General features: G+C 39.5%; 2 protein-coding genes and 1 long non-coding RNA gene across 4 annotated transcripts; 1 reads left to right on the forward strand and 2 right to left on the reverse strand.

The window, feature by feature from the left end:
- Positions 1–200: 200 nt before the first annotated feature.
- On the reverse strand, positions 201–12,164 carry nr1h4 (nuclear receptor subfamily 1, group H, member 4). 2 transcript variants are annotated; one of them, XM_086298286.1, is made up of 10 exons: positions 11,986–12,164; positions 11,107–11,287; positions 8,224–8,601; positions 4,938–5,078; positions 3,896–4,038; positions 3,694–3,792; positions 3,344–3,443; positions 3,046–3,192; positions 1,274–1,387; positions 201–1,154 (listed from the first exon to the last, which is right to left on the reverse strand). In XM_086298286.1, exons 2-10 carry the CDS (start codon positions 11,201–11,203, stop codon positions 916–918), a joined length of 1,458 nt encoding a protein of 485 aa, XP_086154412.1. In that variant the 5' UTR covers positions 11,204–11,287; positions 11,986–12,164; the 3' UTR covers positions 201–915. The 2 variants fall into 2 exon arrangements, with proteins under 2 accessions (XP_086154412.1, XP_086154413.1); XM_086298287.1 differs by lacking the exons at positions 11,107–11,287; positions 11,986–12,164 and adding an exon at positions 9,682–9,847.
- Positions 11,456–15,978, forward strand: LOC147324471 (uncharacterized). The gene is made up of 3 exons (XR_015130143.1): positions 11,456–11,514; positions 13,049–13,211; positions 15,860–15,978. It is a non-coding gene; the product is annotated as an uncharacterized LOC147324471 (long non-coding RNA).
- On the reverse strand, positions 13,983–25,938 carry slc17a8 (solute carrier family 17 member 8). The gene is made up of 12 exons (XM_086298285.1): positions 25,484–25,938; positions 23,415–23,670; positions 22,941–23,059; positions 21,372–21,486; positions 20,332–20,419; positions 19,588–19,674; positions 18,402–18,544; positions 18,027–18,176; positions 17,796–17,928; positions 16,888–16,998; positions 16,323–16,450; positions 13,983–15,968 (listed from the first exon to the last, which is right to left on the reverse strand). Exons 1-12 carry the CDS (start codon positions 25,579–25,581, stop codon positions 15,639–15,641), a joined length of 1,758 nt encoding a protein of 585 aa, XP_086154411.1. The 5' UTR covers positions 25,582–25,938; the 3' UTR covers positions 13,983–15,638.
- Between the last annotated feature and the right edge of the window lie 749 nt (positions 25,939–26,687).

Below are 26,687 nucleotides of genomic sequence, written 5' to 3' on the forward strand. Positions count from 1 at the left end.
CCTTAGGGATTAAGCCCTATACAAATACAGGCCATTTACCATTTAATTAAGGATTTTTATAACATATTATAACACGGGACTCAACATCTGATAAATCTCTTTCCAAACATGAATCCCTAAATGTTGCCATTTCTACTTAAGCTCTTAAAGCTTCTAATTCACAGCACCATTACCACCAGAAAGAGAAAAAGAGCCAAACATTTATCTTAAATAATCTTTATTGGCAATTAGAAAATTGGTTAAAACATGCAAAAAAAAAAAAAAAATCCCTCAGTCACGGCCCTCTAATTGAGACGCCTTTGTTTGGCCAGATGGCTACCTACAGGCATAAATAAGGAATAAAAAGTCAATGTTTCTGGAAGATGTAAAAGTGAAAGATTATACAAATATGATCAAGCAGAAAAGGTGACAATGTTTGTTTGTTTTTTGGTTTTGCTTACTCTTTATTGAATAACTGCATCCCAGATGTTGTGACTAACTATTATAAAAACTATTTCCAGGTAAACCCTTTTTTTCTTGAAAATATTTATTCAGGCAGATCGTAGGATTCACCCATTATCACACTTAATCTAAGCCTTCCACTTCTTAGGAGCACACCGTGGCTTTCCAGTGTTTGTACTTGTTTGACTAATCAAAGTTTTGCATGATATACACAGTAAAAAAAAAAAAAGGTTGGCCAAATCACAATATTTGAACAGGAGCCTCTTTGTCTGTGAATGGTTAAAAATAATAGAGTAATCCATGAGAAAGGCACAAGCAGCACTCTAAACCAATCACTACATGACTAATGCCAATGTCATGGCTTCACAACAGAGGCTGGGAAAGGACTGTATGTTTGAGCTATGATGTTGTCTTGTAAGTTAATGTCCACATTATCACCCCTGTGTTACCGCCTTCTTCTCTCGTCCTGGCCCGTCACTGCACATCCCAGATCTCACAGAGCAGCGGGGTAAATTTGTGGTCATCCGTTCTCCAGGATGTGAGCATCTCCGCGTGGAAGTGGTTGAGCGTTCTCAGCTCTGTCAGACGGCCCAGGAGACGAGCGAAGTACTGCGGCTCCTGCGGATGCTGCAGGGCGCACAGCTTCCTCAGCACATCCAGCATGGGCTCCTGAAGTCTCTCAACAGCCTGCTGATCTTTGACATAAGGCCGATCTGGAGAGGAATAGAGTGGATAGTGATCATCATCTTCACAGAAATCAAAATTTGAATCAAATATTACTTTAGGAAACAATGCCGTCAATGCCGTTAACGCTATTTTTGGGGGGGCTCACCTGGTGTCAGGATGGTTACGGCAGTAAGGAGAGCTTGTTCCTCCTGTGCCATGTGGAGTTCGCTGATGCTTTTGTAAAAGTTGAATATGGGTGTAATGAAGTCTTGTGATATACCTGCAGAAAAAGAAAGCAACATATTTTTTTCTAATAAAATAGAAAGTTTTATATATAAAGTCAGTGAATAGTAAATAAACAAGTCCTCAAAGTAAGAAGCCATCTCTTAAGCTTTGGTTTAATTACTTAGAGTAATTCAATTTCTGTTGTTGTTGTTGTTCATGTTGTGGAAGAGCCAATAAACATGTTTATACTGACTGGAAGTGCTCTAAATACAGTAAACTGACCTTCCCAAATTAATAATAAAAAGTCTTTGATCTGCAGCTCTATGCAGACAATGTTAGTCTGTGCACTAACTTGATGGATAATAAAGGATTGTCGATGCTGCTGAAAGCTGGCGAGGTTTTATAGTTTTAAGATGCACAGAGACGGCCTGTTTTATGTAACAGCCTGTACTTTGACCAGGATAATCTATAACGTTGTATTATACTATTCATTTTATTTATTTAAAAGATGCTGTAAAGTTTTTCATGTAAAATACATTCAGTTTTAAGCTTTTACAGCTAATATGATCAAAGACTGGAGTCTCTCAAAGTTAAATCAAAAACACATATACAGGGTCTGAGGTGGATGTGCTCTGCTGCATTGTGGTGAGAAGAGTGGGGAGGAGGTGGATGAAGGTGTGAGAGAAGCGAGGCAAAGGAGAGAGCGAAGAAAGAGTTTTTTATGAGTGAATTGTATTCAGTATGTGAAGCCATCAGAAATTACGACACAATTATTTGCAGTTAATCATAGATCTTATCCTTATCCTAGCCCTGTGTCAGATTGGTGACCTGTCCACAGTGTGCCCCGCCTCTTGCCCTATGGTAGCTGGGATAGGCTCCAGCCTATATGAATAAACATATTTCATATACATATTTCAAACTACTCTCTATATTATTTAAAAGTTTTTGTTTAGTATGCTCTTGCACGTTGGCAGCATTTCCTGATATTAAAGCTCTTCAGCTAGCAGAGGGTGCCTGTCTGCTCGGGCACATTATCGAGCTTTCAGAAATGCCAGCGGGGCTCAGAGGGAGAGAAGTGGACAATAGCACTTCTGATGTTTTGATAAGAAACAATGGCCTCCTCAGACAGCTTTGACCACTTATTCTCCCAGACTGGCCTTTACTGTGAATATCTCTTATAGGCACTATTCACACCACAGCAGCACTGAGGGACCCAGTGATGCGCACACACGCCTGCCATCACCGCTGCTGTCTGTCTAACTGTCCAACCTGGTTGACATAATGACACCCCACATTAATATAAATGATTTTTTCTTTTAAAGGAGACAACACAGGGGACGTGAGCAAAAATCTATAGGTTTGGATTAAAACAGCAGAAGAAACTCATGCGCTGTAATAAATTAATCCCAGAAAAGCCCCTCTCCTTTAATCTGCAAGCATGGATGCACATGTAGCGCCGAACGGAGTGAAACAATAGCCAGTGAAGGTGTGTGCTCATGCGTAATCTATACCCAGCCAGAGATCAACAGGTCAGCATACGTAACCGACACAGATCAAATATTAATCAAGGACCTGAAAGACTTAGCTGCTTGGCTGCAGAAGACCAAGACTGCTGAAGGTCATGAAGCAAGAGCTGCACACATAAAAACCTGCATCTGCTATAACTGCTGAATATCTGCACCGACACATTTATAGGTGCTGCTGTAGACTCACCACTCTTCCGTATCCTCTCCTCTAAAAGTTGCGCGTATCCAGTGGGCATCTTTTTGCTGAAAATCTGAGCTGAGCGCAGATATGTGGCTTCCACAGCTGAACCCTTCAGCAGAGCAATCTGATCTTCGTGATCCAGAGACAGAAACCCTATGACAGTCATAACACTTGTCATTACAACAGGGAAGATACTGTGTTTTTACTTTACGTACTCTCCCAGCATCTGTCATGCCTCTGTCCATGACCTTAAGATAACACTGCAGTGTGCTCCACAGGATTGGTAAAAAGAAAAAAGAATTACCTGGAATACTTTTTGTAAACTCCACCAAAACTTGAACTTGACTTGTTGCCACTTCTGTCAGTAGAAGAAAGTTTTCATCTGCGCTGTACTGTTCTTGTAGCTTGAGGAAAAAACAGCGGGAAAAACAGATCAGAGGGAAGAGGGAGCAAACAGCAAAAACTCCACAAAGCAAACGAATAAAACAGTCTCGGCGGCATGTAGTCATGCAAACATTATTTCACCCAACAAGCTGGTGCTGCTTGTCTGATGTCTGTGCATACAGGTTTTATTTTCTTAGCTGCATTCCCAGCAGCCAGTTTTTATCAGCACTGTTCGCCTGGTTATTTAATATCAATATTTCTGTTTCGTACCAGCTTTTTAGCAAAATCTTGAGGAATCTGATGTTTGTTATAAGCATCCACGATGAGTTTCATGAGTGCCTGCTGCTCTTTGGTGAGTTCAACTTTTTCCTGGATTTAAAGAGAAAATCAAAAACAGCCCATCATTGACGTCTTCTGTGCCTGTTTGAGAGCATCAGCGAGCTCTGAGGACATCTGCAGATGTTGAGGTTACCTTTGACAGTCTGGTGGTGGAGGTGACCTGCTTGTTGTCGACATTCTCTGGCCCCTCCGTCTCATCCCCAGTCGACTGTCCTGGGGAGGCCTTGGTGTTCTTCCGCAGCCTTTTAGATTTACACTGGATCTCTGTCAGCAGGCCTGTCAGTAGCGACGAAGGATTCACTTTGCGTGTTAAATACCTTGCAGGTTTTTAATGCAGCGGCAGTGCTGAATGTTTATTTTCATCTATGATGGCTTTGGTCAAACTAATTACTATCTATGTGCAACAAGCAGGCAGATTACTGCAACTCTTGCTGTTTACTATTTTAACATCACATCATAATGTGAACTGCACTCTACTAAATGTGATTCCTTTCCTACCTTATTCCTTCCCCAAAACACTGCAACTGCCTCTACTTTAGATTTCTCTGATCAATTGCATAATAAGTTTACACTTAAGATAGTGCTGAGAAGAGAAGCGTTCTCAGTAACCATCTGTCTTCTCACATTTTGATCAAAAATCTAACTCACTAGTCTCTTGTTGAGGCAGCAGATAGAGAGTCGTGAATGACTTTCACCCTGCATTATTCATCACATCTTCTCTGTACTATTTATGAGCAACAGGAGTCCAGCCTCTCATTCTTCTCTTTTCAGCTGACAGCTCTATAATAGACCCCAATAATCCTCCAATACCCAGTTTCAGAAAAGTGGGTGCTCCTACTTACAGATTTTGCCTTCAGTTTGAGGTAAGCTCAGCATTTGAAACTATAGAGACAACTGAGAAACATCAACTTAAGGCAAAAATCACTTTAGCAAATGTGTCATGTTCTTATTTTTTTAATGCAGCTTAAACAGATAAACAGATGTTTGTACTGTGTGATATGTACTGACATGTAATCCCCCATTAAAATCCAACAGCCCATGTCAGAATGGAAAATGTACACTTATATTTAGCAGTCTCTCTTAATCATAATAAGTAGATGTTACTGTGGGAACACGTTAACGCTCTTTAAAAAAATAATCCCTGTTTCAGCATCCTCGAATGCAGCGATACTCACATTCTGCCAGCATGCCCATCTCCTTGCACTTTCTCAGCCGGCACTCCTGGCATTTCCGGCGCATGTACATGTCCATCTCACAGTTTCCGCCACTCTTGCATTTGTACACAGCGTTTTTGGTGATGCTCCGTCTGAAGAAACCTGAACGTGGTAAAAATAAAAATGTATTAACAACAAGGGACGCCGATATGTTATGATCTTTAATGCGCACATGAGTGTTTGCCAGTTAATCACTGGATTTTTAGGGAATTTGACACAACGTTCCTAAACCCCCAACCTCACCCTGAAAGGTCGTGGTGGATCAATGCACCTGTCTAAGCCTGGTTGTGCTGGAGAGCTTTTTTTTTCCTGTTAAAAAGGAAGTTTTTCCTTCCCACTGTCACCAAGTGCTTGCTCATAGGGCGTCATGTAATTGTTGGGGGGTTTTTTTTAATATCGTTATCATCATTGTAATATAAAGCTCCTTGAGGTGATGGATGTTGTAAATTTGCACTATATCAGTTGAACTGAATGTTCAGAATCTACCTTTATACTACATAAGCCTAAAAAAGAGCTGATTAAACAATTATCATTCCTTAAAGTTATTTTTGTGTTATCTTAATCCTTTACAGTGTCATTTAGACTGTGAACATTTAGCAACTCACGGAAAGAAAGGAAAGGCTAGATAAAGGCAACTAAGCGCTATTAAAAATCTTGGAAGCTCGTTTAAATTACAGGAGAAAAAAATCATCCATGACTGAAAATTTCAGGTAATTATCTCATAACTTAGAGTTTGTTCAGAATTTTGACATACCTAACTCAGATTCTTGATTAACCCAACAAGTTCTGACTGGCATTTTTTTTCCACTGGCAGAAACAAAGCTTCCATAATCTGCATCGATAAATTGTGTGAGTTATTAATCTCTGGCTCTCTTCCACAGTGCGTCTTTTGTCCTGTCTCCCTCCCCTTATCCCCAACCAGTCTTGTCAGATGGCTGTCCCTCGCTGAGCTTGGTTCTCCCGGAAGTTTCTTACTGTTAAAAGGAAAATTTTCCTTCCCACTGTCACCAAGCTCTTGCTCAGAGGAGGTCTTCTGATTGTCAGAGTTTTCTCTGTATTGCAATTTAAAGCACTTTGTTGTTGTAGTGATTTGGCGCTATACAAGTAGAACGCAACTGAACTGAGATGAACTGAAGTGAATGGAGAGACGAATGCTGTGGCGTTTGTTACTCTGACTGGCAAAAATGAAAAAAATAAAAGTTATGTTACAGCTTCTGTATCAGGTCGTGACATAAGTTATGTTATTTTAAACATAAATGTCAATGTCATAATGTGTGTGTCATTACTTTTGCTTATGCTGAATACTTTTGTTTTGTTTTTTTGTGGTATTGGTACTTAGAAAGTAAATAAAGGATCAGCTCCAGATTCCAGCTTTCTATAAATGATAGTGTTACTATACTCGGAAAAAACTCGAGTTACTGCTTCACTAACTGTTCTAATTTAGTTGTATATTGAACCCAACTGGGTTTAATCCAAACACCACACTAATAAGTTATACCCGGAGTACTGACATGCACTCACACACACTCACACACACGCTCAGAATAACCGTGGAACAGTTAGCAGACATTCTGACATCATTAAGCACAATGGCATGCAGTAGAGTAACTGAGCTCAGGTTGCTCGTGCATTGTACAGCCGAAAGCTGAGAAGGAACCCAATCTGGTGGCAGTACCAGGTAGACCTGAGCCTATTCTCAGTCAAATGGCAGGACAGGTCAGCAGCCACACTCCTGGCATTGTCCCACTTCACAGTGTGGAATTACACTTATATCGTTTCACCCTGTTGTTTGGCAGGATCCACACCAAATCAACAGCGTCATAAAGACATGGTGACAGCAGAGTGGTGGCCTTCAGCAGTTCATCCCCAAGTTAATGATTTGTAAAAGGGACAAAAAGAGTTGTAAAGTCCTTGCTCTTACTGTAAGATTGCCTAATTTTATTGTTTTTTGTTACCTTAAAATCAGCTTCAAACCCTTCAGTGTATGATTGCGTAGTTAACCTCCTGTCCCTGAAGGGTTATTAAATACGAAATAAATGGTATTTTGTTCTCAGTGTACAGCAGCTGTAAAGGATAACAGATTTAAAAAACAGTTTTTACAGGAACTGAGTAAGGTATCAGGTCCAGCATTGGAGCCGCTTACACAGGCATTTCAAACTGTTGAAGACATCTGGAATTAACAAGATTGTAAAAGCATGTTTTCTCTTCTCCATTTGTTTGAACTGTAGATTTAAACACATCGTCATCATGGTTAGACCCCTTAAAGTCAACAGCTAAACACAATAACATGATGTTGGAATTTGGGGCAAATGTCATTCAGCTCGTTATTATGCAGTTGCATCCTAGACACAGTCAGTCTTAGATGAAAACATTGTAAAAGATTTTTTTAAAGTGGAGATATTCTTGTTCGTGTTGCTGTTCTTATGTTTGACACCCCTGCACTAAAGCATTGTGAAGCCACTGCAGAAGTACCTTTACTTCTTTCTAATGGCTAGCAGGGGCAACTCCTCCAGGTACAATAAGAAACATGACTGTATTGAAAAGCTGGTAATTTTATCATTAGTTTATGGTCTCAATTTCAATAGAAGATTAATCAACCACAATATGCTTTAGGATAAGCCAACCTTTTCATTACCAGGTCGCTCCCATATGAGTATGCAGATTCCATCAGTTCCCACCCCTTACTCATGACATCCGGTTTGAGTCACCGAGGCCATGACATTGAAATTGCTCTGCTTGGGCCTTTGTAACAGGACATCGCGGACCAACGCCTCTGTCAGTGCGACCCAGGGTGGCTGTGGCTACAATGTAGCTTGCCATCACCAGTGTGTGAATGTGTGTGTGAATGGGTGGATGACTGGATGTGTAAAGCGCTTTGGGGTCCTTGGGGACTAGTAAAGCCCTATACAAATACAGGCCATTTACCATTTTACCATTTACCAACTGATGATGTCACCCTGGTTACCTATTATTTTTTAGGATGTCTGTGCTTTCACTAAAGTAAAGGATTTTATTGCTTTATTCTCCACTGTATTCAACCCTGTTTTTATTCTATCAAAGTTTTTCATTTCCCACGAGGCCCACCCATGTCATCCTTGATAAGTCACCACATTTAGAAAATCCCTAAATTGCTAGTGTCTTTCAGCTCCACCAATTGCTCTTATCATTACACTGTAAAGAAGACAGGCTATTTAGAGTAACAGTTACAGTTAAGGATCACACTGCTGTTTCCTGTTCTACGTCTCACCTTTACATCCCTCACAAGTGAGAGCATTATAGTGGTATCCAGAGGCCTTGTCTCCACATACAACACACAGTTCCTCCCCTTTAACCCTTCCAGCTTGTGACAGGTGCCGGCTTCTCTTGCACACAGCCGGCACAACAGAGGAGCCCTCCTCCATCTCCGCCTCATAGCTGCCCTCGAGGGGTCCTTTCCTCAGTTCATATATCCCTGTGTGTGAATACCATTCGTCTCCATTATACTGTGGGTAGTAGTTCTGAGTGGAATAGTATGGAGTGGAAGACACTGTTGGCTCCATGAATTGATACTGCATGCTGGGATAGCTGGTGAAGGGTAAGATGTCAGGATCCTGCAGGAGAGGGCTGCCTTGATCTGTGAGGATATCTAAGAGAAGAAGAGAAATGACATGTGGCTTCATCTTAGTCAAATGTAATCAGAGACGCAGTACAGTTGTTGCAGTTTTAATATGAACAAGTTACTTGAATAATAAAGTTCCTTGAAAAGCTAAAGTGTCAAAGTGTTAAAATATTAAAAGAAAAGCTTTGCAACGGTTGACTCCTGCCTTTAAACTAGCTTTACTAAAGGCAAGGTAAAAAAAATTCCAACCATAGAGAATTAGTAGACTCTTACATGACAGTAACACCGGGACGACCAACAGATTACATGACAAAAGATAAGCACAGACACGGAGGACAATCAGGGGACGTGAACAGATTGAGATAATCAGCCAGGAGAGGGAAGTAGAAGCAGACACATGATACAAGAGGCAACTATTGTAAAAAAAAATAATACAATACAATAAAACAGGAAGTAGGAACAACACCTAAGGAGAGAAACACAGACACATAAGGCCATTTACCATAAATAAATTTGACACAGAGGAACTGGCACGGGAGAGTAAACAGAAAATACTGAGGCAACAACGTAACTAAATAAGTTAGGGAGCGGATGAAGAACTGAAGGCTCAAAATACAAAAGTATATACATCAAGATAAAGCTACAAGCTAAAATCCAAGAAAAGAATATCAAATAAACCGTCGTATAGAAATCCAAAAATCAAAACTCTGCTTCCAAGAATTGTAAACCGTGACGGTTAAACAAAGTTGAAGGTTTAACTACTTTCTTATAACTATAAACTATAAACCCATAAATGATTAACAACCTGCTTACACGGAGGACATTGTGGCCTTTAGAATTAGATTTAACAGCACAACGAACAAAATTACACATTTGCAAGTGATATCCAGTCGAAGAATGTTAACAGGATCGTACTTTTGGTTCATTATTACATACTGATGAATTTTATAACCTTCATATGCAACTTATCAGGGATGACTATTGACAAGACAACACAATGCAATCATCTCTTGACTAAAGTGACTGTGAAATGTTAAATTTTGCTTTTAAAGCCATCAGACCACCTAATACTAGCAGAATATCAGTATAGTATAATGTAACACTGACCTCTTGAAGACTTAGTCTGGACCATGGCCATTTCCGTGAGCCCAAACACACAGATTATTTTGAAACTTTGCTCTCTGATCCACACTGTCCAGCTGTGCTCTGTTCAAGTCTATCTTTCCTTTTATTAACCAAAACAGTCATCTTCAATTTCTTCCTTTCAATCGGCGTGCTTTTCCCAAAAGATCTGAGTGCAGTACCTACTGTAGCAACTTGGCACTTGCTTGAGTAATCCCAGAAAGAGCAAAGGTTGTCACAGCTACTTATTAACCACATAGTCACATTTCTTCACACTGCAAGTAGCCAGCTGATATCAGAAGTCATTTCCAGATGTGGACACAGGTACAAGCTGACTGCTACTGTTCAGTGAGCTTGAATTTGTGGACAGGTCAGATGGTCATGCAATTGTTCGGAGGAATTTGAGCATCCATAAATGCTTTACAGGTGCTGGATGAGAGTCACCTATTGTTAGTTGATATTTTCATTCAAAATTAAGATCTGATTTCTAAAGTAGGCGATAGCAGATGTGCAGAGTGTACTTTTTACTTTAAAAAATAATTTTGTTCAGCTTGTTAGTGGAAGATTGGCGTTCTGCTGCCACTCACTCAGAGTTGTTACAGACCCTTAGTCACTGGCAGATAACTGACTATTGTGACAGAAAAATGCCACAAAGTAGCCTCAAACTATTAAACGTATCTGTTTGTTTACAGGTCACTGTGAATTAGTAATAAATCATCAATAAATTATATCTTTGCAAATGGTCTAATATTCAGTTCTTGCTGAAACCCTGACTAGTGGCTGAGAGCTTCGCTTTGGTTAAATCAGTTCACTGATACTCATGGTTGTGTTTGTACTGTCTGCGCTCATGGCTCCTTCATCTGTACATAAAAACCTGTACAGAAACTTCTGTTCTAAAAATGTGCTAAAGAGTAGGGTGAAGGTTAAGGCTAAGACTGGGTTTTTATGGTGCATGCATGACTCATCTATTAATGTGTATTTACTCCAACGTTGTCTTTACTAGAACTTAGCTTGAGTGATATCCTACTATTTCTCTTGTTACTTAGCACTAATTAGCAGGGATCCCCATCTTTAAACTGCACTCAATGAGTCTGTCAATGCAGCCTGCCAATTAATCTTTCTACTGTTAGAACTGGAATTCAGCACTGCCCTCCTCTCATACAAACTTGATCACTTGTAGCTCCTAAAATCAAACCTGCAACAATTTCAAGCTTCAAAATAGTTCACAGACCCATGCATGGGTGATGCCAGGGTGGCTACAGCCATCTTTTATATATGGTTTCTTGTTTTATTGTTCTAAACACTAGTACAAGTTAAATGCAGCGATGATTTCCCCATGCTTGTACTGATTATAATTGCAAAGAATGTTGTCACTTGCTCAGTTTTGATTTTGTCTTTCTGTAAACTTACCATAAAAGTGGGAACTCTCTAAGATGGAGAATTCATCGTTGGGTGGGAGCTGCAGTGGTCCCACCACATTGATGTCGGGGCCCATCCACTCATTCATTCAGGAGCGTTGTCTGTCACCGCCTCAGAAAACACAGGTTGGACTGGGCTGGAAAGCAGTCACACGCTTTGAATTTGGGGAGCTCTGTAACAAGCATGAAAAAGTGATTTGTCAACCAAGATGAAGCAACGCAAGTCCCTTAGACGTCTGCGCCCCGCTGGAATTAAAAATCATCTTGGGAGTCTCCACATCATTGCACCTGACAGGTCTCTCCCACGCTGGGAAGAGATGTTCGGTGCTTCCCTACAGAGAGGTGGAGGATGAAGGTCAGATGACCAGACTGCCGCAGGAAGACCAAGTCATGGAAAGAGGTCTGTTCTTTCTTTCTGTTATTGCCTGTCCCGTTACAGATTCATGTAAGACTGTGTCATTAGTATGACAAGATCATTGTCTCTGTTAATTTGATTTCACTGAACATATATGGAGGCCTCACCTGTTAGCAAACAGCGCTGCTTATTAAATCTTATATTAAAATCTGGACAGCTGAGGAGATTGAAAGCATCGCGTACAATATCTTAATACCAGTTCTCAAATGTGTCAGAGGGCTTTCTGCTGCTAGGGACAAAATATGTTCCCATGTGAGACATGACTTTTATAGACCTCACCAGCCACATTTTTAATTAACTAGGTGTAATTTCCCTTGAGTCTAAAGCTACCCACAAGAATTCAGAAACCCGCTGCCCACACTTCAACCAAATCTTCAAACAATGCCACACCACAGCCTTAATAATAAGTCACCAGTAAATTAGAAATATGTTCGTTCTCAATCTCACAATTCTTACCTTCTCTTTGGCAGCTCCTTCTTGCTGAATTTTTCCTTCCTGTGACTTTTTCTTTTCTTTTTCTTTTTTTGGTTTGGGAGGGGGGAATATCCACGCTGTGAGCTACAACTCCACCAATACTTTCTAATGAACATTAAGCTGCTGGTGCCTGGACATCATTGAGACCATGTGTGACTAAGTTGGGGTCAGGGAGAAATGGAGGGTGGTTATTAATTAACCCTCCTCCCTATCCAAGCCAAATCCCTCTTTATCTGAATAAGACAACAGGCTACCGCATGAATTCCCACCCACATACACAAACATCACACACATGGAGCCATATCCAGTCATTAGCATGACACAAAAACTGGTATGAGTGGGAGCCCGCCGAGTATAAGCCATGTCTGTTAAAATCATCTAACAGTTCACTTGTAATAATGAAAGCCGGGGAGAGCTGTGGATTTTGAGCGATATGTTTGTTTTCCTTTACAATATTTTCATGAGTGCAAAAAAAATTGAGGTATAATGGAAAGCTTCTGAAAGCAAATGTGTGGCAATAGCTCCTATCTGTCCTTGAACTGATTCTACCCATTTTATCATGTCATTGGAGTATGCAGTACCAGTCTACACCAGATTTGTTTGTTCTGGCACTCCGCAGACCCCAGGGTACCTGCCCTATTGTCTGTGTACATTCTAAGACGAGCATGCACACTGGAAAATGTTCTTCTCTTTATAATTCTTAGTTTTCGCCAAAACAAGTTTAATCATTGATGGGTTGTTGCTCCATCCAAAGAGGCCCTTCTGAGTCAACAGACAGTCTCTTTGAAATAAACAGAACCTTTGCCATTGGCTGCTGACTGTTTGTGGACTATCTGCTCTGTGTTTAAGAGCATGTGAAGAATGAGCCAGCAGCTATGACTGTAAATGGCTGGAAACAACTCCACTAAACATAAGTTGCATATGTCTGTAATATTCAGAGCTCTCATAAGTATGGGCAATGTTACTTTAAAATGATTAAAGTTTATAATATGCCAACAGATATTAGGCTTTGTCATTCCTTATGGTGTTTTGTTCTTTATTCCAGATGGACTGTGTCATTATGGCTGGCATGCAATAATGTAACAGAGGCACACCTTGGTGTCATACGTGACATAACAGGCCGCATATTCACCAGCGCTTTGGATTCCTGTACAGCTGACCAGCAACAAAGTCCACAGTCCTTGAAATGTCTTATCACCATGTGAAAGGTAATAATCATTGGACTTTTTGAAGGCAAATCACACATAGCATTAATTAAGTCTTATAAAAGAGGGAATAGCTCGTACAAGAGAGGCTAACATGCTGGCAATGAACATCCTGTCCAGCAATTATGTTTGGGGGTGTAAATAAAGCAAGCGGAGAGATAAGACAAAGGATGTTTACAGTGAGATGGAACGCAGACCCATCTTAGGGATACTCAAAAATGTCTCATTTGAGCAAGCTGACATAAACGAGCACCATAAGGAACAGCATATTCTGTCAAAAAATGAGAATCAAAATACAGAGACAGCACACTTTGCTAATGATAATAATTAAAGAATAATTAGTCAAGGAGCTGGGTAGACACAAATTGAACTAAACCTAACGATATAGAGTTAACATGAAGTTAAAAGAGGCGAAAATATGTTTGGGTATTATCTACTATCAGCACTTCCAAGTAGTCTGTTGACTTTGGTGATTACATCACTTTCCCTCGAGTGCCACTACCAGTTGTGTTGTGATTAAAATGTAAAATATTTTTAGTTTCAAGTCCCTCTCTGGTTAATTTGTGATTCATTACATTTTTAAAGTGTTTTAGGTTTTAGTAAAAAGAAAAAACAAACAAACAAACAATGTTAAAATGCCTAGATTTATTAAAAACAAACATACTGACAGTATGCTTTGTTTTGTTTTAATTTAATCTGAAATTAAACTTCAGCAAATTCAAGTAGCTAAATTTGATTCCTTGTCTGTGTTTGCAGTGTTATTGTGTTTTAATGCAATTATCTGAGAAAGGGAAAGACTTTCCATGACATCAAGTGACTAAGGGTAGAAAAACAGCTGGCATTTCCAGGCAAGCAATTGAAACTGCCTTCATTCTTATAACTATCTTATCATAATGATGAATATTGTTGATTTACCTACTATATTTAGCACCTTGGAATGTCTGTTGTTGTGAGTTGACACTATATAAATTGGACTAAATTTAACTGAATTAAATTGACCTGATAGTAAATAAATTAGAGAGTTACCTAGGGAACCTGGAATGACTGCCAGCTTCCAGCGTGTACGAAAGGTTAGCTTGTAGTAATTAGCAGGTACCACTACAGCTAGGTAGCATTAACTGTTAACTTAGCTCTCCACCCTTTTGTGTAAACACATACTTCTGGTTTTGTCACAGCCAAGCTAAAGGTTTGAAAAGTTGTCTACAGGCCAATGGGTGATCTCATATTAGCTATGCCCATTTCTTTTTATATATACAATGCACTGTCAACATTTAGCTAGCTTGGCTAATCATCCTTATAGACTGTATTACCAGTATGTTGGCTAGGTTGTTCAACATTTTTATGTTTAGCATGAATGCATGCAAGTATCATGAAATGTTAAAGAAATTCATGCTATTTTTGCATATACAGTAATCTCAACACTGAATAGAAATGTAGTTTATTGCATGTCAGGTCTGTTTGTGTGTGAATGACGTGTATTCTCTCAAACAATAAGATAATCATTTACTATACAAAACAGGGTTTTTCGTTCTCTTTTAGGAGTAATAATGATGAACAGCAAGTGCAAATTTTCCATATAGTTTTAGGATTAAAGTGAATTCTTACTGCACATTGTTAGAAACAAACTTGGGTCTCCATTTATCAAACACTGAGAAACTGCAAAATGCCAAAACATCAGAAGAACAAAGTCACGAAACTGAACTCACCACCTATTTTCTCCCATTATGAGCTCAGAGCTTCATAAATAATGAAGCTGATATATTAGTGCATCACAAACAGATGGTGAACTAAGACTGTTTCAGACAAAGAGAGCGAGTAAAGCGGCGACACGGTGCAGTCATTCAGCAACAGCAAATACATACAAGCAACAAAAACAGTGAGACTCGGTACATTAACTATGATCTTCTGTCAAACCCATCGATACATTCTGGCAGTGCACCTCTTTTCGCATTGCATAGCTGACACAAAACCCTTCACATATCAAAGTAAACTACATAAGCTGAGTCATGGTTTGCACAGATGGATTTGCAAGGAAAGGATCGGGACAGGGTGCAGGAGGGATAGAAGCTGATATGTGTATTTAATGTTCCTTTAACACAGCACTAGTTGAGCCATTGGTTTTGATCTGTGGTTTCTATGGTTTACTAAGCTTATTACTTTATAATACATGTCATGACAGAGTCACTTTATCAGCAGATATTTATTGATGGTTCATTTTGTGTCAGCTGGTTTGAGATTTAAAAATCTAAAAAGTTTTAGTTTAGCAGTTTGCAAATTTCTTTTTAAATGAATCTTCATATATCACAGTTGAATGGATGTGCTGACCAAGGATGAAAAAAAAGAGGATGGTGTCTTGAGGTACATATGATGCTGCTGCTTCTGACACAGATCAGTTTTGTAAAATTTAAGTCCTTTGTCCCTCGTGCCGTCTCACTGGTACCGCTCCTGGTAGTCCCCGTTCTCATAATGCTCCTCCTCCTCTTGCATGGTAACTCCTCTCTTCTTTTTCCAGCCCTGTTTTCGACCGGACGAATTGTCTGTTGTTCCGTAAGTCTTTTTGGGAGCCACCATGTTCTCGCAAGTGAGCTCTGACTCCTCAGCCAGCTCGTCCTCATCAATAATGCCACATTTATCCTCACTTGTGCTCTCAGGGTTGGCCCATTCCTGCTCCTCTCCTGAAGCGAAGATAGCGTAAAAGATGACCCCTGAGTAATGCACCATGGCTGCAATAATAAAGACATTCTGCCACTCCAGACGAGTCTGTAGGGAGATGAAGAGAGTCAATGAATTTTCTGTCAGAGGAAGAATTACTGATATTTCACTGATGTACCACTGAGGTAATGCTGTAAATCAGCTCCCTTACTCATGGCACTGAAAGTCCTACAGTTGCAATGTGTATAATAAATTTAACATTGCCATAAATTTTTAACATCCTTTGATAGGTGCAAGATTACATACAGCAATTCAATGAGCCACAAAACACTCATTCCTCATATCATTTATATACGAAATGGGAAGAAACATGTCAGTGCGTCTTGTAATGTTCTGTGTATATATTTTAGAATAGGGGACAAAGAAAAACAAAAACTATATTGTTATAGGAGGGAAAAATACCTTGTGTTTAGTCATAGCGCCAACAATTAGCGGGCACACCATTCCAGACAGCGTTCCCACCCCATTGGAAATACCCATCAGGATGCTGGCGTAGCGAGGAGCAATATCCAGATGATTGACATTGAAACCTGACAAGACAGTGCACACAGTGTAAACATACTTATAACACAAATTTTCATTTTTACGGCATTTGAATACTTTGTGTGCCTAAACCTCCTTCAGACTCACATTATTGGTCAAAAAACACAAATCTTTAGAGCTTTATTTTGACCCCAGCCATAAATCTCTAAGGTTTATCGTGCATGCTTGTTTTGTTTTACTGCTATGAAATTGACCATATCTGTTAACAGATATGATCACAAGGTAAAAACAATACCAGCTTTCCTGCTGTGGCTGGTAAAGATGTAATAACTTTTTGAAAGGTCTTTCAGAATCTAGAAAAAGCAATATAAAACACAAGACAAATAAAGATCTGCAACATCCTGCACACCTTTGTGCACCTTTATCATTTATGCAGTCAAGCTCAAAGTCTTAAATTCAGAGCAAAACACTAAACGTCAAATACCTGAGATGGCAAATCCACTAAAGCCTACAGCCAACACAAGGAAGGAGATGGCGACACCTCGAGTGTGAGAAAACCCGACCACCAACAGTAGCGTAGCCTCCATACCGAACCCTGTGAGAAAAAGTTCTTTATTAATTAATCACATTATGTACTAGACAACACCAGGTCTTTGTAAGAAATGTATCCCCAGCTTCCCAACCTACTGACCTAATGGAAAAAATGGGAATGCTAGAGGGAATGCCAGTGACACCATTCAAGTAGATATACTGGAAAACATAGAAACATGTTCGGCATACGGTGGTCTAAAGGGTATGTTAGTTGCTTTCCTAAATCAAAATGAAAGGAACTAGTAATTAAATGATTTTTCATACTATTTTTTTTCCAGTAATTTACTCACATTGTTGCAGTGTTATAGGCTAACAATTTTAAAAGTTGGATCAGTCCTGGATCTAGCGTGCACAATGTTTTATTTGTAATATAATTATTTTATATTAATATTATTCACAGTGCTTAACAAGACCACCATACGTGTTTTATACGTGTTGGCTTTTTTGCCCCTGAAAAAAACCTAAACAATAATACATTTTTAAGCAATGTTTTGTTTTGTTTTTAAATGCCAGCAAATATGGTGCAAATTAAAAGTCATGTATGAAAATTTATTTTTAAACAAATATGTTTAAATATTTGTTTAAATTCACTTTTTTTCTTTTTCTTTTTCTTTAAAGTGAATTTTCTGGCATTTTCAAAAAAATATTTCAGGCTTTACAAGGTTCAAAAATGTAGGAATGACCAAACAGTAAATCATTACAGAAAATGACTTTCTTCTATGTTATTTTTGTGTTTAGTACAAAATGCCAAAATCTGATCGTTGGGATTAACAGAAAAACGATGTGTTTACACTGATGTACCTCCACAGTTCATGAGTTTCCTCACGTTAGTGGTAGACATGATTTTGTTGCTGCGTAAGTAGTCAGCCAGCTGTCCTCCAATAGGAACAACAATTGTCATCACCATGTGGGGGACAGCAGACAGGATCCCCACCTGTACGTAATTAAGGTTAGAATATTTTGAACCTAAGAAATATTGAATGGATCTTTGTGGACATTTTCTGTAACTGTGGTTGTTATTGTAAGGCCAACCTTGCTGATGGGGAATCCAAATACTTCCTCAAAATACGCTGGCTGGCTGATGAGAAGCAGGTAGAAGGTCCAGCTCCGGCAGAAGTTGGCCACAATGATCGCATAGACAGGCATGGAGGTGAAAAAGCGACGCCACGGAGTTTTGAATTTCTATAACCGGAGATAAGGAGTCAGTGTGTACTGCATATAGACGGTCAGCTCACTAAATTTTTGGACACTGATACAGCTTTTGTAGTTTCTCCTCTGTGCACCACCACGTTGGATTTTAAATCAAACAAGATGTGATCAAAATTCAGAGTTTCAGCTTTAATTAATAGGGTTCAGCCATTCTGTTGTGTGTGGATGTGTGTGTCAGTATAGATGCAGTAGACACACCTCGGTTACACTCAGTTTGTGCATTGTTTCACCGATGGTGGACTCTATGTACGTCCTCTCTTCGTCTGTGATTGTAGGATGGTCAGCAGGACTTCCATAAGCTAGCAGGAGCCACAGCGTGTACCATAATATCCCAAAAACACCTTTTCACAAAACAACAGTGGCAACAGGTGAATTCACGCATTCGTACACATGTACCCTTAGAGAAGCTTATCTTGGCAGTCAAAGACTTTGTAAAGTATGAAAGAGTAGCTTGAGGGCAGGACAGATTAATTACTCCAAGTCCAGACCTCATTTGGACCACAAGAATTTCTCATTATTAAAAAATGAAACAAGTGTGAGACATACAGCCCAGACAGGAAAATGTTAATTTACATCAATAAATCATGAGATGGTATCACATCAGAACCAGAGTAGCTCTTTTATTAAAACACGTTTGCCAAAGTGTGAATTTAATGTGAGTGCTAATCATTCCAATCAAACTCAAAAGCAGAGCAGATAAGGCTTATTGTGCAATGCATAAAAACGCCAGAGAACAGCGTGACAGTCGAGGATGTTTAAAGCCACTTTTCGTGACATTAAGTTGTGCTTTCAACATTTCATTTACAGTCTATCCAGCCATTCATTTAATTCATATAGACCTAATAATGTCTAACTAACAGCATATTACTATTGTCACACCTTTCATCTGCTCTAATAATCTACCTATGAATATTGGTAACCATTTAATAATGAAGACTTTCTCATTTTCATTTGAGTTTGCAGTGAATCATGTTCATACATTAACATTAATTAATAGATTTTTAGATTTTAGATTCTGTTCGATATAAAGTAACAATCTGGCAGCTCCAAAGTCTGATTTTTACAACTTTTAGAAAGGGTGAGCAGTTCTTTCAGATCACTGCTGATTGCTTTCCTCCTTGGCGTTGTGTGAAAACACACACCTGAATGCTCCAGACCAGCACAGTGCCAAAGCATCAGTTAATCGAGCGCTGGCAGCTACTTACCCACTGATTAGTTTTTTGTTTTTCACACACCGTTTCTGTAGTGCTACATGATGGGGTTTTTATGTGTAAAAACCTTAAACCTTAGAACTGACAGAGGAGGTACTTTCTTTTTCTTCAAGCATTTCTGAAGCATTTCTTATTTTTTACTTACTCTTACATTGATCAAACATCAGCCTTACCATAAACATAGAAGACCGAAGACCAGCCGACGTACTGAACGAGCACTCCGGCTAAAGGCATGGCAATCACTGCTCCTGCATAGGATCCTGGGAACAATGGATGTCAGATGTCATTGCCAGTGTATTATCATTCCAGCTGTGATATTCAAATATGATGTTTGATGTTGCTTCTTGCACATTTTTTCCCTTACGCAATCTTAAACAAGGCCTAACCTAAATCGTTATGTTGCTGCAATGACTCTAACACAACAAAACTACCCTGCACAGTGAAGATGTGTCAACAAAAACATCAAAGAAACACATTAGTTTCATTGAATAAATGCTGTCAAAATCAGTCATTAACACTGCCATTACAGAGAGGGTGTTTTAGTGCATTTTCTATTATCTGACAGATTCATGAACGCTGTTGTTTTGAATAGAGCCAGGAGCGTGAGAGTGCTTTTGGACAGTGAGCAAGGTGACACTTCATTTAGGTGAATAGAGGGAGAAGCTCCTTCAGATTACGCAGATGAGCTGTGCTCATTTGCAGACAATGTCAAGAGTGTTTTGATGCATGGGTTGTCATGGTACCAATTTAAAGTGCAACATGGTGATTTAATTTCAGCAGACACAACAAGGGGACCGGATCTGCGAAACAAAAAAATGAGCTCTCTCACGTCCATTTGCTGGCCGATTGTGTGACACGTGTAGCACAAATAGAATCCGCAGACAATTTTCACAAGAAGAATCACAGGCATCACCCACCACAGAATGAAGTTGTTGCCAGTCGACTTCGTTCAAGAGGAGGCGCCCATTTGGACCACATCCCATGACATGCTGGGTAGGTAACACCCTAGCAGGGACATGGTGTGGGAGTTGGGAAAGATCAAAGACTGATAAGGTGGAAATGCTTCAGAGCAATAGTTTGACATTTTGGGTAACATTCTCTGTTTTCTTGCAGTGAGTTTGATCATTTCATTGATAATCTTCTTTAAATATGTACGGTAAATAAAAAGCCAGAAACTGGTTAAATGCTTAGTGTAATTCCTCTAAAGATGACAGATGATAGATTTTAACTTGGGTTAGTGCAAAAACCAAGAGTATTAGGGTCGTTGAAGTAATACTTTGGGGTTATTTTTTCTCAGAATTTTTACTTTTGTCCGATAACTGTGATAAAAGTCAGATTTCTGACGTTTTTTGCAAAAAAAAGGTCATAAGTTATTTTCTTTTTTTACCCCATTGGCTCAAATCTTCTTCTGTATACAACAGAAAGCTCCACAGTTGAAAATAAACCCAAGGTAGAAAACTCTACCCACACACTCACATATGAAAAGCTCACAGTTGTCATTTAGTCGTTTAACTGGACCTCTCAATTCTATTTTTGTGTTGGTGCCAGTTGGAGCATTTCTAACTGAGTCATTTGGAGTGCATTTTGCTAACATAGCCAAAAAGTCCAGATGTTAAATTACAGCATTTAATGTAATTTTACTGAGCACCGTATATCTATGTGATATACCCATTAGAGCCTATGGCTAGACCAATGCTCCCCTATTTTGCTAGTGGTTGCTTATGGTTGCACCCCCCCAATTTAAACATGCCTACTTCTAGTGCCAGCAACGCGAGATAGTTCAGCCTCAATGCTGACGAATAAAAATGCAAAGAGTCTGCACCTCACATAAGCATCTGGTACATTTTGTTTTCCCCATACCAAAACAGGCAAGCTGCGACAAAACAAATATTCAGATTTTTACAAATGTCAAACTACTCATTGTTTTCCCTCACATTTGGTCCCCCCCTCTTCTTACCTCCACTAAGCCCTGAAGGATGCGAACAAACATGACGCAGCCGTAGTGCGTTCTGGCTGCAGATGGGATGAACATATTGAGCAGTGATGTCAGGAAAATGGCAGCTCCGAACACCCTGCAGAAAAACTGGAATGTCATCATTTTGTACCATTGGTGAAAAGGAGTAAGTCTGGATAACTTAATCTTCGTAATAATCAAACACACTTTCCAGGAATTGTACTTTTTCGATACAACCAGCAAAGCTTTGGATAAGTTTAAAATAAAGATGTGAAGCAGAGAATGAGCCAGGTTGCTTGGAAAATCAGTTTAAAATGAGAAATACATTTCACAGACAAGTTTCCAAACTTTAACCCTGTATTTTCATACAGTCTGTTTTTAATATATAAGAGAAAACCGTGGATCCAATTAAGGTCCACAAGGTCTGTGAAGCATAAAAACAAAACAAAGACTTGCAACCCAGTGTTTGCAAAGCTGCTGCAGATGCCTGATATTGGCAGGCAGTATGTCTCCACACTAACTGGCGGTCAAAGCATCTCAGTCGGCTTTATAATGAGACATATCTCGCACCTCTGTCTTTCACTGCCTCAGATAAAGACATCCCATTCAATCCACAAGTTTCTGCTTTATCGCCACAGTGCCGCTTATAGCTCCCCCTCTCTTTTCTCCTTCGCCCCCCCTTCTCTGTTTCCAAAACAGTGTGTAAGTGACACTTGTAATATTCCAGCGGCTGGTGTTTCAGAAAGAAATCAGAGGCAGGATCTTTCATTATTAACTCTGTCAGTGGCGTGTCCTCTTTTCCTGTGAAGCTTTTATTACAGGACTGCTATCTGCTCCATCAACACCGCTCACCACACCGTACAGCGTTAACCCTTTATCCACACGGACTGAGGAGGATCCTGAATAAAAATACTGGATTTTTGGGATTTTTTCTTTGTGATCCTGTCTTAAAGGGGACCTGTTATGCTCACTTGGAATTCTATATTTTTATTCTTGGACTCTTCTAGCATAATTTTGTATGATTTGTGATTGTTTACAATAATACGTATTTACTTTATCGGCCTGGGGCAGTTCCTAAGTGCATCCAGTCTATTAAATAAGCTGTTTTATTTTGCTTACTCGTCACTTAAAGCCACATTTCTTCTGATTGGCTGTCCTTCATAAACAGCAGTGCACCTGAGAGGACTGTATTAGGCACATCCTCTGTCCCTGACATCATAGAGTGCCAAACAATAGAAAAACAACCTAAAAAGGAGCATTTAGAGCAGTCTAAGTAGTTTTTCATTCAAAAGGATTTCTTCTATACACAATAAAGGTATAATAAATACCTTTAACAATTAGGGCTGCAGCAAGTTCATCTTCATTATAAACAGCATAGTTTTTCCCCATAATGCACTGTGGTCAACAACCCAAAGTTATTTTTGGTACTCTTTAATTCACAAGTGCTCCAAAGTAGTATAATGAAACTGCTTGTTCTCTAAAATGACCAAAAGTGTAAAATCGAGTAATGATGTGAAGCAGGGACTGCAATGTTGCTGTGAAACTAGAGACTAGTCATGAAGTGTATTCGACCTGTTGGCGGACAGCTTGTTGGAGATGAAACCACCGGGGATTTGAGTGACGATGTAGCCCCAGAAGAAGGAGCCGTGGATCAGCCCCACCGTCTCTGGGTCCCAGTTAAACTGAGCTTTCTGCAAAGAGGGGAAAATGCAACAGGGAGGTTTTATAAATTAATCTTTTTATGAAAGACACATCACTATCATTTTCTTAAAATTCAGTGGTGAACTCATAAACAATAATGCACCCGTACTCCATTCAAGAGATAAAGGGTTTTTCTGCGGTCTTGATCAATTTTCAGATATGTTTCAGTTTGGTGCTTTGAATTTTTTTCAATTATTATTGCTTCAGTTCTGAAGCAAGATCTAACAGTGTCTCAAGACACTGGCAATATCACAGACAAGCCCATAAAGGCGTGAATCAAACTGGTAAACAGCAGTTTTGTCAATGTTGTCAGGGGTGGAATGGAGAGATACGGAGATCTTCTACCTGAAGCACCGGGGTCCCATTTATATAGACGGTGTTGTTGTTAACCATCTCCACGATGGCCACACCAAGATTGCATCGAATGCCGAAGGAGATGCAGAAGCCCAGGCCGCTGAGGATGGCGATGATATAACGCTTAGGCAGGCCGCCACAGCTGCAGTCCAGCAGCGGCGCGGGGCGTGGCGTTGATGCCACCGGTCTCCCATCCTCTGTCAGCTCAATATTCCCCTCTTCTTCCACATTACTGCCATCTATTTTCCTGCAGAGCAAAAATCAGTCAGAAGTTGTGTGTTCAAAATATCATCTTCAAAAATATATTTCTTTAGCTCCACAGTCTTCTTATAATTTTAGTGTCTCGTGGACTCGACACGATGGGAATCTTTTAAAGTTTAATTTGTTTGAGACGAGATTACACAGAATGCGGCTTTGTGTGTGGACTTTCTTGGTAACTCGTGTGATGACAAAAGTAGATCAGTAACAAAGCCACATCCTGCAGAGGAAAAAGGAGAAGAAAGCCAGCAAACTGCTTTTTTCAAATGCATCCCCTCTGCTTGTTCCGCCACCCAGGATCCACCGTTTCAGTGCCCCCTCCTCTCATCTGCCTGCAGAAGATTTATTATTTAGTGCAGTTCTCCTCCAGCGAGAAACAACCAAGACTGTACGAATGTATGAGGCTGGAGATCTACATGTACTCACAAACTATAGGCCTATTTCACCACTCGCGCAATGCTCTAAGATACATTAAAAAAAATCTTAAAGGATTATATAAATTTATCACAAATAACAATGACAATATTAATTTAGACCTAACAGAACTACAACATGCACTAATAGAGACTGCTGAGTAACTGAATATAAGGAATATGCCATTTGGGTATTTAGAGATTTAGAGAAGTCCGTTGAGATCATTGATAATAAATGACTATTATTTATTAATAAATTTAAATAGATACAATCTATCTGTCCTCACTGCTGTCTGTGTTTGTGATTGAGGAGCTACAGTGATGACAGCTGGTGTGTACAGTCACTGAGGAATATCTCAAGGAATAACATTTTTTAAAGTGTTCTAAGTTTTGCCATATTGAAATATAATGAATTAGATGTGTTGTTTGCGACACTGCAAAATTGCATTTGAAGTCCTGAAATGAAAATGTTGCAAAAGCAAAAGGAAGTCATTGTCAGGAAAACATGAAAGTACTCAAAAAATGTCCCCCTGACTCATTCTACTTATAAATATTATATGAGCACGTTATTGTAACCATGCATTTATTTCACAACTGAATTTTGGTGTTGCAGGTGGTTTTGGGTAGAGCTCAATTATATGACCAACTAAAACTAATTCTTATTATCTGTTTTATAATATGGATTAATATGTTCTATATTATTCACCAAACATTACTGCCATATATGGACTTCCACTTTTTAAAATTGTGTGGAGCCTGTCATGTATATCTTTTGTGGTTTTTTGCTTGTTTTGTTTTTTTTAAATTAAGACATTACTGAAACTAATTCAGATGTTTATCTCATTGTCACAGACTTAGATAATTCTGTGTATTGTTGTGTGTATTGTCTAGAAATTTAGAATCTTTTTTTTAAAAAGTGAAGAATGTCCCTTTTCCACAAGTTCATAATATCTGTCACTTTGACACAAGAAAAAAAAGACTTTAAAGGAAATGTATTTAAATTTTCCTAAAATGCCTTTAATCTTCCTTATTCATGAAGATTCCTTCATCATACACAGACACACAGAGTCCTCTGTGAAATATGTATCAGATATGAAATATGCATTAATATCTTAAAATAAAATCTGTGATTACATCATCAACATTGCTTGGGAAGCAAAAGAATAAAATATTTATTTATCGTCAGAATCTGGGGAGAACACGCCGGGCTTAATGTGCTCGCTCACAGTGTTGCATCCCTTTTACTGCAGATGCTTTATTCTTCTTATTTGAGCATTTTCACAAAGTCTCCACAGTTTCTTTATGCATGCAGTGCAGATTGCAGCTTATAAAGCATGCACAGACACTTCATGCCTTCTTCCCACCACTCGCCATTCAAACTCCACTCACCTTTGCAGTTTTCCCAAAGAGTCTCCCACTGTGTTTTTCACCTCTCCCTTCCCTGGTTTAAACACCTGCTCCTTCAACCCTGCTAAACCAAAAGGCATTGTTGTTCTCCGGGGGGTTTTCTCCTCACCTTTTATCCCAAAATAGAGTCTTGATACCTCAAGAGGTACCCTTTGTTCTGAGCAGGGACACAAAAATCCACTAAAAGCTGTTCCTCATTCCTTGAGTTTGTGGCACTGAGGATTGGCTCCACCTTTCAGTGGTACCAGGAGTCCCTCAGAGGTAAGAAGGAGTTTTGGTATGGGATACTAAAGTATTCATCAGTTACCAAAGCACCGTTTGGTCAGAGCATCTGGAACTTGTTTCATCTCTGAGAGATCCATCCAGGACTGACCAGAGAGGCAGGAAGCAAATGAAAGGGTAGAATCCAGTTTTTAGTTTCTAGGCATTGTGGTCTCTTTTTTGTCTGCAGCTGAACTGAATGAGCTGCTTAGATCTCCTCTCCATCTCATAACCTATCCATTCCTGATGAGGAGGGGCAGGTGCAGCTGGTTTTCAAAACCCAGCCCCTCGCTTTTACACATCATCATCTTCAACATCACCTCCCTGTGCCACCCCTTGAAGCTACTTGGGTTCATCTGATAGTAGGCCAGTGGACAAACTATTAAATATGAATGAGCTTGACATGTTACACTGAGGAGAGACAGGAGTAACTGGACGTGTGTGGTGTAAAGTGGGAGCAGCTGAAACCTAAGACAGAGCCATCGAGGATCAGGTTTTATATCCTGTTCTCTGCCGGTTTTGTGCCTAAATTTAGTAGGAAAGGAAAGGAAATAAGAACTGCTGCAACAAGGCTGGTGCCAGCAACAGTACCATATTTCTAACCCATTGGACACTAATGGGCATTTCTGTGAAATACTTACTGTGTGAGAGTGAATTTTCTTCTTTGCCCGTCATTAAATATGCAGCATTTTAAAAACAAATACATTGAGATTTTAAAATTTAAACAGCAGACTGGTGGGTGTTGGCCTGAACCCAGAGAGTCTGTCATAACTCTTGAAAAGTGACTGAACAGGGTAATTCTGGCACTCGTGCCATTTATTTACTGCATACACAGAGTAAGAGCTCAGCCCCCAGTGAAATTCTTTCAACAAATAATGTTCCTTTTACTAGAAATGTCGCAGCTCCTAGTTTCAGATTTCTTATG

The sequence above is a fragment of the Aulonocara sp. 'chitande type north' Nkhata Bay genome, linkage group LG7, assembly GCF_057382095.1.
Source record: "Aulonocara sp. 'chitande type north' Nkhata Bay isolate Kocher_YH1m ecotype deep benthic linkage group LG7, A_spYH_male_GT1.1, whole genome shotgun sequence".
In the NCBI taxonomy this organism is placed as follows: domain Eukaryota; kingdom Metazoa; phylum Chordata; class Actinopteri; order Cichliformes; family Cichlidae; genus Aulonocara; species Aulonocara sp. 'chitande type north' Nkhata Bay.